This window comes from Perissodus microlepis, chromosome 18 (genome assembly GCF_051167445.1).
Source record: "Perissodus microlepis isolate ML-2025 ecotype Zambia chromosome 18, ASM5116744v1, whole genome shotgun sequence".
Taxonomy (NCBI): Eukaryota; Metazoa; Chordata; class Actinopteri; order Cichliformes; family Cichlidae; genus Perissodus; species Perissodus microlepis.
In genome coordinates, this window is record NC_140478.1 from 21,274,951 (window position 1) to 21,289,290 (window position 14,340).

The 14,340-nt window shown below is 39.8% G+C and overlaps 1 protein-coding gene across 1 annotated transcript; it reads right to left on the minus strand.

Moving 5' to 3' along the window:
• Positions 1-679: 679 nt before the first annotated feature.
• Positions 680-3,622, minus strand: neurod6b (neuronal differentiation 6b). Its single transcript, XM_084913331.1, has 2 exons — positions 3,422-3,622; positions 680-3,065 (listed from the first exon to the last, which is right to left on the minus strand). The coding sequence occupies exons 1-2, from the start codon at positions 3,432-3,434 to the stop codon at positions 2,056-2,058; spliced, it is 1,023 nt and encodes a 340-aa protein (XP_084769457.1). The 5' UTR covers positions 3,435-3,622; the 3' UTR covers positions 680-2,055.
• Between the last annotated feature and the right edge of the window lie 10,718 nt (positions 3,623-14,340).

The following is a 14,340-nucleotide window of genomic DNA, read 5'->3' on the forward strand; positions in this document are numbered from 1 at the left end:
AAAACACTGGAAATGTATCTGAAGTTATTTTTGTTGTTGTTGTTCTTCTTATTATTTATTGTTTTTCTTTTTTGCTTCTCTGTGAATTGGACTGTCGGATTCCCTTTTTTCCACACCGGGAGCTGTGGGATTTGGATGATAACCAACAGCTTGTGGGCATTTGACACAAATCAACCATCTGATCAGCTGAAATTAAATTAAATTTTATCGGAAAAAACCTTTTTAGACACAGAACTTCAAAATCAAGTTTTAGAGTTCTTCAATATTATTATTATAATTATTTTCAATGTAGGCGTGTGTATTTTTAACATGGCTTGCTGGAAACTTGAGTCTGTGGTCGCTACGTGTCACCTTCGAGGTAAATACATAAAAACGCTCGGGGCATTCTTATATTAATTTTTTTTCTAACCATTATTATTTTTTCTTAATTGCCGTCTGCCGTCGATCACTTTCACAGAAAGCTGAGAAGCTGGGCTACCACATGAAGCCTCTCACAGCCTCTACATTTTATTGCGACAAACACATCACAAAACATTAACACATTACTTCACGAATATTTCGATCCATAACGAGTTTTCAGGAGTGCGCGCGTGTGTGTGTGTGTGGTTGGGTTGAAGGGAAAGGTTATCAGTAAATGCAGAAATAAAGGAGAAACATCCAAAAATCATTCAGCATTCGGTTAAAGTTACAAAATCAACAGAATTTATGAGCAGTCACCAACATTGTGCAGAAGTACATGAAGTGCATCACAGCTGCTCCTCGGGAGGAACAAGGAAGAGTAAAAAGTTCACATCAAACTATCCAAAACTTTCATTTCGTTGCATATTGATGGTCATCGTCTCTTTTTAAGGCATGTTGTTAGGATTCATATAGTTTTTGATGCATTTTGTTCACCTGACAAAAAATGCATTTCTGCTGCCAGTGCTGGACTTTCAGCTTGTGGTGAAATTTATCACAATCCAATGCAACATAAACAAACTTTAAATGCGTGGAAATGCACATAAGAGTCAACACTGTTGATTTTTTTACAATATTTTTATAATATATTATTCACATTCAATTTGACGGACTTTATTAAATAAGCTCAAATAAATAAATACAATAAAAATTTACATTCACCCCGTTAACACACTCACCTCTCCAAATACGAAAGCGTTCAGCTGTGACGTGTTTTCCCCCCGCAACTTCCTGTATTTATAGGAGCAATCCGGATGACATCATTGGATGACATATCTCCTGAATTCACTGGCTTTCTATAAAATATCTATGTGGCTGTAATTGCCGTCTTTTCAATTAATCTTAGATTAAGCGGGACGCCTTGTGAGAAGAAGTAGACATATATTATTTTTAATAAGCAAAGATTGCATTTGGCTGCCTTGCATAGTTAATTTGACCTTTATTGCTAGGAGACTGAGTCTCTGAACTCCAATCATGTCTCAGTAAACGTCCCCGATAAACTTTTATTTGTTTTACTTTTGTTTCTTTTGTTTTGTCTCAAAAATCGTTTTAACTGACTGCAGTAATGTTTTCAAATAAGCAGAAATTTTAATTAATCATATCGGCTTTATGTAAACTCAATTAGCGACATCTGCACTATGGCCATTAACGAACACGTACAAATAATGCACTGTAACTGCAAACGATTTACTCCAAATCTGCACCTCCAATTAATTATTTTAGACCACATCTGTTTGAAAACAAATGCTCTGCACTGTACCAGTAAATCATGAATTTGGGCCTTCAGACAGATTTCCCCCCTTTTTTTACGAAACAAAACCTTCAGGTGGTGGTGGTGGGGTGTGTGTGTGTGTGTGTGTGTGTGTGTTTAAAGTCTATATTGAGACGAATGAAACTGAACAACAACAAGAAACTTGTGAATCCCTTTCATCTGAAATTCTGGCTTCGTATCATCTTTCAAAACACACAAAAAATGACTTGTTTCAGTTGGCATTTTTGCAGTGCATCAGCCTGTCTGAGTCAATTTCATTCCACTCACGACATCTGTGGGGGGAAATTGCATCGCTTCTCAAGCTTGAACTTTGTCCAGCTGATTGATTAATTGTGGAAAGAGCCATTAACTTCTCCTTGTGCTTGGAAGGACTGGCTGCGGACGTGCAGATCGTAAGGGAAACGGGCCTCTGGGGAGACTCGGTACATGGAGTTGTGCGCAAGAGCCGTGCGCCCTGGCGCACTGCAGTAGCGCATGCCATAGTGGCTATTTTTGCCGTACTCTGGCGGGTCGTCGTGTTTTAGGGAGAAAATCCCGTTAAAGTTCATTGGTGGGCTCAGCTGGCCGTCGAAATGCGGGCTCCCGCTCTCCGGGGACTGGTTCTCGTAGTAGGGTTCGTAGGCGCTGCTGTAGCTGTAGTGACGGAACGGCTTGGCGCTACTGTCCAAGCTGCTCCCGCTGTGGCCGGGGGGTGTGTTCATGTCTGATCCAGGATACGAGTACATGGCATCGTAGGGCGCCCTCCCAGAGAACATCACCTCTCCGTTGTGGTCTGTGAGGAAGTTTCTCGCGTTCAGCTGTAAACAACCCGCCACCAAATTGGTCGTTGGTTGAGATAATCCTTTACACAAAGTCTGTACGAAGGCGAGGAGGTCCGGTCTCTTCCCTGCGCTCAGAGTCTCTGACAGGGCCCAGATGTAGTTTTTAGCCAGTCTGAGGGTCTCAATCTTGGACAGTTTCTGAGTTTTGGAGTAGCACGGCACAACTTTGCGCAGGCTCTCTAGCGCAGCGTTCAAGCCGTGCATCCGGCTGCGCTCTCGGGCGTTGGCTTCCTGGCGCCTGAGTTTGGTCCTGTCAACCTGCTCTTTGCCCGGTTTCTTTTTTCGGGGGCCTCGCTTTTTAGGAAGCCCGTTTTCATCCTGGTCGTCCTCTCTCTCGTCCTCATCTCTGTCGGAGATGTCGTCCTCGATCTCCCTCATGTCTGAGTTGGATCTGTCAGGGTTATGTTGTCGCTCCTGCTCCAGGCTCTCAGGTAAGCTTTCACGGGGATAATTGGCACCAAACCGCGGCTCACACATTATATGAGGTTCCTCGAATGGCAGTGTCAACATATTTCCTGTAAAATCAAAGCGGAAATATAAACTATAAGGACAAGGTAGAACCCCGACGTCTTTTTAAAGGTTGTCAGTTAATTACCTCGTGAATGAGCCCTCCCAAGAGGAAGAGTAACAAATTGGCAAGCAAGGCCAGTGTCACAGCTTGCTACCTTTTCAAAGGCATTACACTTAATTGCCTTTAGATTTGTGAAAAATAGCCATGTTTTAAACCTTATATTACATCACATTAAAGTTTATGTTTGCTCCAAATCAGAGTCCAAAACTAGCCAATTGTACGCCACGTATTTAACCACGTTTTAACCCAGAATAAAAGCGCATGATCAGTCAACAAATTGCGAACAAAAACATTACTAACCTCTGGTCAGCATGTACCTTGCATGTTCCCGAATATCTCCTCTGAATCTGCGCCTCAGCTTCTTCACTCGCAAGCTACCAAATTGGAAGAAAGAGCTTAATTCTGCGCACTCTCTTTTCTCTGCCTTGCTGTGATCTGCTCTTCCCTTCCCCTCTCTCACTCTCCCTCCCTCTCTTCCCTTTCCCTCTCTCTTTGAGGAATGACACTCATGCCAACAGCGGGTACCCATGCCATCTGCCGCTGACGTCTTGTGGCAGCCGAGACCACGTGTTCATTGTCCCACGGGACCTCCGCTCCGTACCGATCATCTGGCAGCTCCGGTAATGGGCACCGGGAGGCCCGCGTTTACCGTCAGAAACAGAGACCGGAGAGGGATAACAACTAATATCTGCATCTCCCCGTAAGAAAGATGAATTAATGTCTTTTTGTCTGGAAAATTGGAGGGAGTTTGCAGAGATTCTCAACAGGTAGACAGATTATGAATTTCCGCACTATGTGATCCATGCAGAGCTAAGTATGCGCAAATAAAAGCTGTGCGGCGGAGATGGAAAGCTTAAAAAACCCTCTCCTACATCTCAAATTAAATTAATTAAAACAATTGGAAATGTATTTGGGTGCAAAAGTAAATGGGGGGGGGGGGGGAGCTCTCATATTTGGGTCAAAGGGGATTCAATAACAGCGTTTAGTCTAATTTTTTGTTAAGGGTTCAGGACCCACTTTAACAGCATGAGCGTCACAGGTTTTGTGAGAATTCCTCGTGAGCATCATTTTTACTTGACTTTTGGAAATGACTCATTGCGTGTCTCAGGAGCAGCAGCTGTAAAACAGGTGAAAAACAAGAGATGTTCTACACATGTGAGTGAGTGAATCTGTGAGTGATGCACTTTTTGCATCATGACTTCTGTCAAATATTTCCAAAACATTACAAAAAAATAATCTTTGACCTCTCTAGCATCTACAAAACCCCAGATTATATCAGTAACAGTGGTAACAGTGTTCATTTCTGTGTCTGGTTCTTTGTGCTTTTGGAAGGAAAAGCAATGTTTTTGTTAATGCAATGCTCATATGGTCAATTTACTATTTAATTATCCTCACTGAATGCACCGCCCTCTTGGTGGCAAAGGGAAGGGTTACTTCTAAAACGCTTAGTTAGTTAATGAATACTTTTTTAAATTCTCCTCTCAAGAAACAAAGGATAAACTGTTAATGCGGTTAGCAAACAATGTACTTAAGCTGGAGTGCATAGAAAGTATACATAATGATTGTTACCTACATAGATGGAGTGTTTGGGTCTAAGGTCATATCTCCCATATTACCATCACTATTCTGGCTGCCAGTCAGATTTTGAACTGATTTCATAATTGTTTTTTAGGCATTGCTTGGGTTGGCAACTTTTTACCTCTCTAACCTTTGAAGTTGGCATGCTCCCTCCAGATTGCTGAAGTCTGAAGCTGAGCAAATGTTCCTAGCTGTCCCGAGCTCCAGATTAAAGCACATAGGAGATCGAGCATTTGCAGCTCAGAAACTGTGGAACAAACTGCCCCTTCACATCAGGACCTCTCCATCATGAGACACTTTTAGAACCTGTTTGAAAAGCCATTTTAATTCTTAACTTTTGAAATCTTTTATTTTAAGTTAAGTTTTCTCATTTTATGTTTACATATTAGAAAGGTAACATATTAACTCGAGTGGTATCCAGCAATGCAGTTAGGCTTTCCCGTATTTTATTATTGTTTACTTATTTTAGTGTCTTTGAGACAACCAACACTAAGATTTCTATAGTTAGCCCACAAAAGAGGTCATCTATTTATCTGGTGAACAATACTTGATTGTTGGGTCTGTGAAATAAAATAGTTTTCACATTTTCCAGAGATGCCTTTCCTTATCCAAGTACAAGTCCAAATCTCCAAGATATTCAGCTTACTGTGATTGGAAAGATAGCAAAAAACAGGTAGGTTCAAAATGGTTTAAGAAATTCCTACAGAAACCTTAAATGCAAAGGATGGTAAAGAGGTGGCTTGCGCAGTGTTGGTACCTCAGCACCATAGACATTAAGCACACCCAGTGGAAAAGGCCCAGTGGCACGCTGCCAATTCCACACTGGGGCACAGCTGGCACTCGATATGGGTATATGCACACCTCAGTTATGTGGAACACACATACACAAGCACACTGATTCACACACACACACACACGCAAATGTATGTGTGTGAATGACCTTGTTGAAAGGATAATCAATTAAAACAACTTATCAATCTCTCTGTATTGGACATTACAAGACATCGATCAGCAGAATGAGCCACGGAGAGCTGATTACATCTTGGTTTGACTTCCGAGCACTGAGGCCCAAGTAAGTCGCAGTTTCTACGGTGACAATGACAGCATGTACACACAGCACCGAATGTGCAAACACTTAGCCTAATGTGTGTGAGACAGGCTAGTGTGCATGTGGGCCAGCACATATACTTTACAAGAACACATCCAAAGTACATGTATAGATCTATGAAAGAAAAAAAAGCATCACTGCCTTCCCCCAAAAATGCCTCAGCTGGTCTGCTCAGCGTTCTGGTCCAGCAAACACACACACACACACACACAGACACACACACATGCACACATACTGAAGAGTCAAACTCCCCATCTCAGACTAATCAGTTGACTGCACTAATTGCAAATGCAAATATGCAAATTTATATTAATTAATTACTCACTAATTAGTTCTCTTGTCTTTTCAGGTAATAAATCATGGTGTGGTTGAGAGCGAGAGAGAGAAAGACATGGCAGTGATCTTTTGTGTGTTAGAAACCCTTGTTTCAGATGTTTACTGGGCAGATTTTATCAAGCTGTCATCCACCCAGACTCCTTAACTTCTCCTTCATTCAAAGCAGCTCTAAATTCAGTCATTATTGCATTTGATATAATACATGTACACTTCAAGGGTGGAAGCATTGTAATTTGAGAGGTTTAATAAATAGCAGAGGTTGGTAAATCAGAGTGTCTCGCTGACAGTTCTTGCTGTCAGCTCTTTTAATTATCACATTATCAGCTTTTATAGGCACGGTGCGTGGTGCAGAGCTGCAAATGAAGGCGCCATGGATCGCACGCTGAGTTGCAAGCATTTCTCAATTGATGTCAGCAGTTAAGGGGAAATTGTGTCTGGATGATGAGTGTCAGGTGAAGTGGTTGGAAAAGATGGCAACGGTGTGGTAGTAGAACGTGATCCTGTCCGAAATGTAACGTGGAGTTTCTTTAGAAAAAAATCTCTGCGCCTGACTCTGATCTCACACTGACGATGTAATGAAGCCTTTAATGCCAGTTTTCAGTGTCTCAGTGGTATTTTTATTGCATTGCCTTAAACTGAGCTGCATGTACAATTACCCCAACTCAAAACACAAAAGCTAAATGAGGAAGTGCTTACAAAGTGCCACATACGAGTGCGAGCCATTTATTTTGAGTACTTGTTGATACCCAGATGAACACTTCAGTTGCTGTTGATAATAATTCACACCATAAACCTGTTGTTGGCACATTTATCCTTTTAGTGTTGATGATAGCATCCTCCCAAATCTATTTTGCTCTTTTGTAAAGCCTCAAGAATATACTGTCCTTTTTTACTCTTTTCCCCTACATTTAAATAGAGCAAGCTGCAGAACCTACAGAATCAGTCACGAAATATAATGAGAACAAAAACTGAATTTTAAGTAAATAAGTCAAAGTAAGTCAGTTTTAACTGTTTTAAATTCCTAATGAAGCCCTAACTCTTTCTGAACAGTAGTGATTTTAATGCCCAAGCATAAATATGAGCAAAATAATTCATACTTTTGTAATTGTGACCAGATATTGTGCGCAGTAGAATGCAGTGGATTTTACCAATAGACTGAGCATGAATGCTTGAAACTTGCAAACAAAGAAAACAAAATTATTTTTTTTTATTATGATTGTTATTATTATTACTATGTAAATGCATTGTTTACAAATACAACAGGCTTTATGTTTGTTTGTCTGTCTGTCTGCTCATTTTCTGTTACTACGATAGTAACGCTGGTCTGTTTCCAGGAGTTTCTATGAACATTGTGCTTCACATATCCAGAATAAAAACAACATTTATTGAAAAAGGCTTTGGTTAGGAATTTAAGCTTTCGATCATATTAAGCATTTAGTGGACGTGGAAACAGTGTGAGGTGATTGCTATCATTTTCTGGGAAACATTTGTAAAACCTGAGAGCAGAACCCAGTTTGCAATCTCAGCATATTGGAAAATAAATAAATGAAAACAAAAACAAAACAAAGAAGAATTTGTGATTTTTATTTCTTTGTTGTGGAGCAATCACTCCATGACTTGATACTGACATCGGCAGGGGAGAAAACAGTTAACCTTAAGCACTCTGGTATGCAGGGAGTTTAAAAAAATTGAGCCCTCATTTTTGGATTAAACATGGCTATATCATGAGAAGAAAGGACACATATTTATTTTAGATTTATATGTCCATATAATACACACATACATCAAAAAAAGAAAAAGGTAAAAAGAAAATTTAAAAAATCTAGGGCACACTCTGGGCACAATGGAAAGATTGCATCGTGTGGCTGGTTTGGAATCATCTTGTTGTCCTCCTGGAAAAGCCCATAATTCAGATAAACAGGAGAAAAGTGGATGGATGGATGGATTTATTATATATTACACAATATGTTTTAATTTGAAGTTACTGGCTACTTTTCTCATTACTTTTTTACACAGCTCATAAAATAAAAGACCTTATCACATCATATTATATAAAGCAATAAAACGGTCTCTGCCTTGACCATTCACAGCAGTAAAGTACTGCACGCATGCAAGCATTGCTGAAACAGGAGCCGTTCAGAATTCTGAGCTCTTTTAATTTTGATATTTTGCCTTAAATTCATGAATGAGGTCTTCTTATTGCACGCTGTGTGACATTAGTCTACATTGAGTCATGCTCCAGCTGAAAACCTCTAAGTGGACAAGTTTCTTGTTGGTTACAGTGTTGAGACTGAACCCCACCTGCCCGCCTATCAGTGGCTTGCATGCAGCCTGGTGGATGTGCAGAGGAGGGCTGAGGATTGTGGGACTGATTACCAGAGGCCAGGTCCTGGACTGGAGTCCTCCAGCTGTGCTGTTCTACCCAATTAGAAACTCCATATGCTGCCCCACTCAGCTGCTGAGTGGCCACACCCCCCACCCACACAGGTGGAGCATTGTATGTGTATGTGTGTGCACTTGCCTTGTTACCTATCAACAAAATCACTCTGGTTCGAGGTAAAAGGGAACTTTCTCCAGAGTCCTTTTGTGTTTTGAATCTAAAATGCCCCAGTATACAGCAATAAAATCACCTCACAGATCTAATTAAATTTTATGTGATGGTCGACCACTGCACCGCTTTCTTAATCTCAACTCATTTCTTTATGCACAAAGTAACTCAGACTGTCACTGCTCCTTTGATAGCAGACACCCAGGTATTTAGGTGGGTGGCACAGAAGTGCTAATAGCATTAAAATATGGAGATATGAATAATGGATATGTTTTTGAAAATGTATAATGTAAAGATGTTGGTCCCGTTTTCAGACAGAGTCGGGACGCAGACGTGAGATGTTGCTGCAGGCGCTCGTTTCTTTTTCAAAGCACAATCTGTTCACACACACTCAAAGTGGCTGTGACAATCTGTTGTGGTAGAAAGCCACACTTCCATACACAGAAAGTGATAAGATGAATAAAAATGTGTCAGATATCATATTTAAGTAAGACTCACATCTTTACTTTTATATAAGCATTGCATGATATGGATGAGAAATACTATTTGCTGCAGTAGAAAAACAGAGGCGGTGGCGTCTGACACCAGCAACTATATACAGTGTGTCGACACAGAGCATAGGTGGAGAGACATGAACATGATGCATAAGGCAGCAGACAGAGTGCTATTTTACTTTACTGAGGGATCAAAAATTTCAAGTGTTTTTAGCGTGTGCACGACTTCAGTGATTTGCCAACTTTTACACATTTTTTTTGTAACAGCTCAGGATTTTTTTTCTCAAAGGCCTGGGATGATATGATTGACAGGGCTGTGATGCTGTTTCCTCACCTAATTGACACTTTTGGTGTTGATATGACTTTTTCTTCCTTTCCCCTTGGCTTCACTTTTCATCCATTCCAGCAGTTCTTATTTTTTTTGTTTTGTTTTTAGTTTTCACTCATCTCCTGTGGTCTCTTTTGCCTTCTTTTGTTTTTCTGTTGTCCTTTATGTTTGCTGTAAGGCACTTTGAAATTTTTAAAGTTCTTTATAAATAAAGCTGAAAGCTTCCTCATTTCCCCGATCCCTTTTGAAACTGAACAGTTTGAACATAAAAGAGAAATAATTGAATTTGATCATTTTTAGTTTAATTCAGTTTACTTTGTAGTGGTAGATACTATTGTGTCAACTGTCACCAGCCTGCAGACACATTCGTCTCATTACTTTTAGTGTCAATTTTTGGTGTAGGCTCAAGCTTGTTTTCAGTTTTAGTCAGGAAGCGAGGGTAAACTGTTAAAAAGATATAAATGCTCCATTTGAGAGGACACCCTTAAGAGCTGGGTGATATGTTCTGTAAAAAAAACATGTCATCCTCCTTGTTCTGGGTACAAAATCTACAATAAATATTTCTGCAAAAAGACATCTGAAAACCAGGTCTCACAAGATTTTCCTAACAGAGCTCATATTCACTGATAAAGAAAACATTTTGGCAAATGTGCATAAACATTGTCTTGCCAAATGAAAATTGAGTATCACTCTCCTGTCTGCTTATTAAATATGAAAATGATGGTAGAAGGTTGGCTTAGCGGTGTTTGGCTCTGTCCAAATCTCAGTGCCAGTCCTGAAGGATCAGCTGATAATCTTTTACACATCCGATTGATAAATCTCACATAGGGTGTGCTATTTAAGCTGTTTTAGCCTGCTCACAGCTTCTGCGTAGCTGCAAGCCACTTCGCCACCCACCTCTACACCAGCTCCTTCTTTTGCACTATATCTTACCAAATCATTGTCATTTCTCTCATTACCGATGGTGCTGTTATGTTGCTGCTCCTCTCCACCCCATCTACACATGGAAAAGCAGGGTGCCATACCAAATATAAAATTACAGCAAATGGAAATAATGTTCTTTTGATTGTAAGGGTGCAGACTTAAATGCCAGTCATTTGCTGACAGTCTATATATGATGGACAAAACCACAGTGACCCTACCCAGTGATTTTTTGAAGCTCCCTTTTTGAAGCTTTGGTAGTCACAAGGTCGTGACTTTTTGCAAGCTTAAAAGCATACTCTACATTATCCTCTTTTTCAGGGAACATAATTTGCATAATTAACATCATGTTTTATTCAAGAAGACCTGAAATTAGCGATTGAGATCATCAGGGAACTATTTGCTGAGGTCAGAGATTACAATAGTAGAGTTGTTTTCTGATAGACTTCAATAAAATGTGATGTTAATTTATTTTATTAATTTAAATCAGATTGTTTTCCACCCTGCTGAACTTCCTCATTGTCTTCACAGACTACTCCATCTTTCATTTACTGGCTGCCACTAACACACAGCTGCTTAAAAAGGTTATTTAAAATGTATATATTTGAGTCTTAACAGACTGAAATTCATCTTAGTTGGTATCCCAACACATTTATGACCAGCATCAAAATATGTGGTCAGCCACATGCAAGTGGATGCTCAGTTATAGTCTAACAGATAGACATGATTACTACCTGAATTCATGGGTCATGGGTTACCAAGTTTCTAACCCCGTTCCTGTTTCTTGTCGTCATAAATAAGAGTTTCAGCCTTCTAATGTGCTGGTCAACAGAGCAGTGTTTTATCTTTAATATTTATTTATAAGCCAATCATCTAAACTATTTTTAATTCACTGTCCAACATTAAATGAATATTTGGAGATTGTGTATTTTCTTCCAGGGAGTATATGTGCTGAAGTCTAGAGGAATGAGCTGGGCTTAGAACAAAGACTGTGAGTGTTGGGGCTTTATAGTCAGGCTTTAATGAAGGTTATTGCCCGAGGTACCTGTGAGACGTGAAAAATGATCTAGGAAGTCCACATCACTTAACAGGTCTGTGATGCTGAAGGTTATTGAAGGATAATAAAACACTCACATGTTTGTTTGTTTTCATTTTAAGACAGGAATTCTCAGCTCTTCCTCCCAATGCTGGGATGGTACTGTCTCTGTGCTACAGAACTGCTTTCTATCAATGGAAGAGGTATTTAAGATGGTCAAAAACAGCCTTATTAATGTGCTTGTTCATTTCATTAATGTGATTAACGTTTGTTCATTTCTGAGGGGAAGTTTTGAAAGCAAGGATTAATGCTTAGGGGTCCATCACCAAAGATCATTTTTCAGTTGTATATAAAAATTGCATAAATAATTTTGTTTCTTTACAATTTCATGCACCATGTAATCTCAAAAAATACAGTAAACATAACAAAGAAACATCAGTAAATGCAAGCAAACGATAACAGGCTTTTAGTCCAGTGACATCACTCACAGGGCCAGTTCAGTTCTCACATTGGATGTGTTTAGTTTGCAGCTGAACACAAAATACTTTTGATATATCTTTTAATAGAAGGTACAAGCTAAAAAAAATGTTCGACCAACATTCATGAAACTAAGAATGAGTAATAACGCGGGTCCAATGAATGCTAGATAAAATAAAACCATCACTTTAAAACATCCTTGTAATTTTCTGTCAGTACATTATCTGCTCATTTTAAAGCAGATAAAGCAGATTATTTTTAAGTTTCCATAAATGGTAAATGGCAAAATGTATTATTAACATGGAGGATTTCTTCATTTGAAAATGATTTAAAATTTATCATTCACCTTCTTATAATTAAAAATTTGTAAGAAATTTGCAAAAACTGACAGTATTGATTAAAACAAGTCACCCATCTCCCAGCTTGAAGACTTGTCTTTTATATAAAGACTGAGGCAAAATTGCATTTGTATACTTAGGTAAGGTGGTGTAAAGATTTATAATAATAATATATGTGTTCAAGACAACTCTTCAAAGCACAGGAAACCTCCAGTATAGTCACACTAATCCACAACAGAGGACTGAACAACAGCAGGTGGCTGGAACAATATTGATTTAATTTGTGATTTATTTTTAGAGTATAACATATCAGAAAATATGAAAATGCCATTATGAGTGCTGAAGGCTCAAAGATTATTTTCAGATTGTTTTTTTTATTATTATTATTTTTTTATTTAAAGTAAAACGTTGTAGAAACACATTGTGAAGGTCAGTAGTGACCAAACAACATAGCAACAAACCATATTTCTACAGCTCCTGTATGCATAACTAAACACCTGCTTTCTGAATTAAAACGTGTTCACACTTGCATTCGCTGCTCTTCCAAATGAGCTGCTCACAGTTGTCTGGGATGTTGGAGTTTTTCTAAGCCATTACCGCTGTAGTCTTTTACAGAGGATCTTTGTCTTGAGACATTAGGGAGCTCAGTGCCCTCTGTGACTTGCATCATCTGCTGCGTGTCACAATGCTGCAGCCATGATGAGGGTCTGTCCTGCCCCCTGTGCCCACCTGAGGGGGTTATAGTTGGCAGCCACCACTCCTCACCTGACAGGCTTCCAGAAAAGCAACCACTTGGCTGCCAGTAGAAATAGCTTCTTCCTATTTGGGGGTCGGCCCCCAGTCAAGATGAGGAAAGCTTGGCTCTTTAAGATTTGGGCCAATTCCCAGACACACTAGCAGCTCATGCCACAGGCCCCTTTGATTCTGGGCTCTCGATCAGTCACTCTAAATACAGCTCTGTGCGCCTTCCAGTGGATAGAAAGGGTTTAATTTTTATTAAACAGCTTGATATGCAATGTCTACTTCACACACCGAATCACATGACCGCGTGTAGTTAAGTGGCAAAAGCGTGCTGTTAATTCTGGTTAGGTTAGAGAATGGCGTCCTGAAAGGTCAATCGTTGTTTTGCTTCAGTGTAGTACCATCGCATTAGTGCTCCATTTGTTTTCTTATGTGATGGTAAACTGAACATATTTAGATTGTAGATTGATAATGTTACAACACAAGCGATTTGCAGATGTCACTCTTGAGTCCTGGGAGCATTTGTGTCTATTTTATAAAGCAACATCATCGATGAAAATAATCTTTTCTCTTTTTATTAACATTGCATTTGAGTGTATGAGTCTAAGGGTGTATGAGTTTCCACATCAGTGACATCAGTGCTGCTGTTATTATTAATATGCAATGTGCAGTTGAGCATAGCCTCTGTGCAGGTGTGGCTGTTTTCCTTTTGATGAAAGAAAAGCAAACAGGTCCAGGTAACATCAGAGCAGCGGTTCCTGCCAGCGGCTGTGTGATTAAATTACACAGAGCAAGTCTCAGACAGCCGGGTAACAAAGGTAAGGGCCGGTGGATGCCTTCACACCCTCCTCCCACCACACTTCCTCCTACTCTTCCTGCATCAAGCAGAACTGGAGATAAGCCCGAGCCCGAGGAGGTGGGGAGGACCACGAATACCGGCACACGCTCCCTCACACTGTATGCACGTAGCCCTTTGCTGAATGCACTTCTCTTCATGACGTGTACGGACTTCTGTTTGAGCACATTTGAAGACCTAAAACATACAAGTCATGAGCATGACTCCACAGTGCACATGCACAAAGTAAGAAAAGAGTGACAATATGATAAAACAATCACCACAGGATGCACACTCTATTCAGTCACCCTTGACTGGAGTTAATACAGCAAGGAAACCCATTTGCACATTATACTTCCAAGCTGCTTTAATAGAGCAACTACAAAAAACAACAACAGCTCTGTAAATCAATAGTGAGCCAAAACAACAACAGCAGCGGCAAAAATCTCTCAAATCTTACATTTCAGCAGCACCAGATT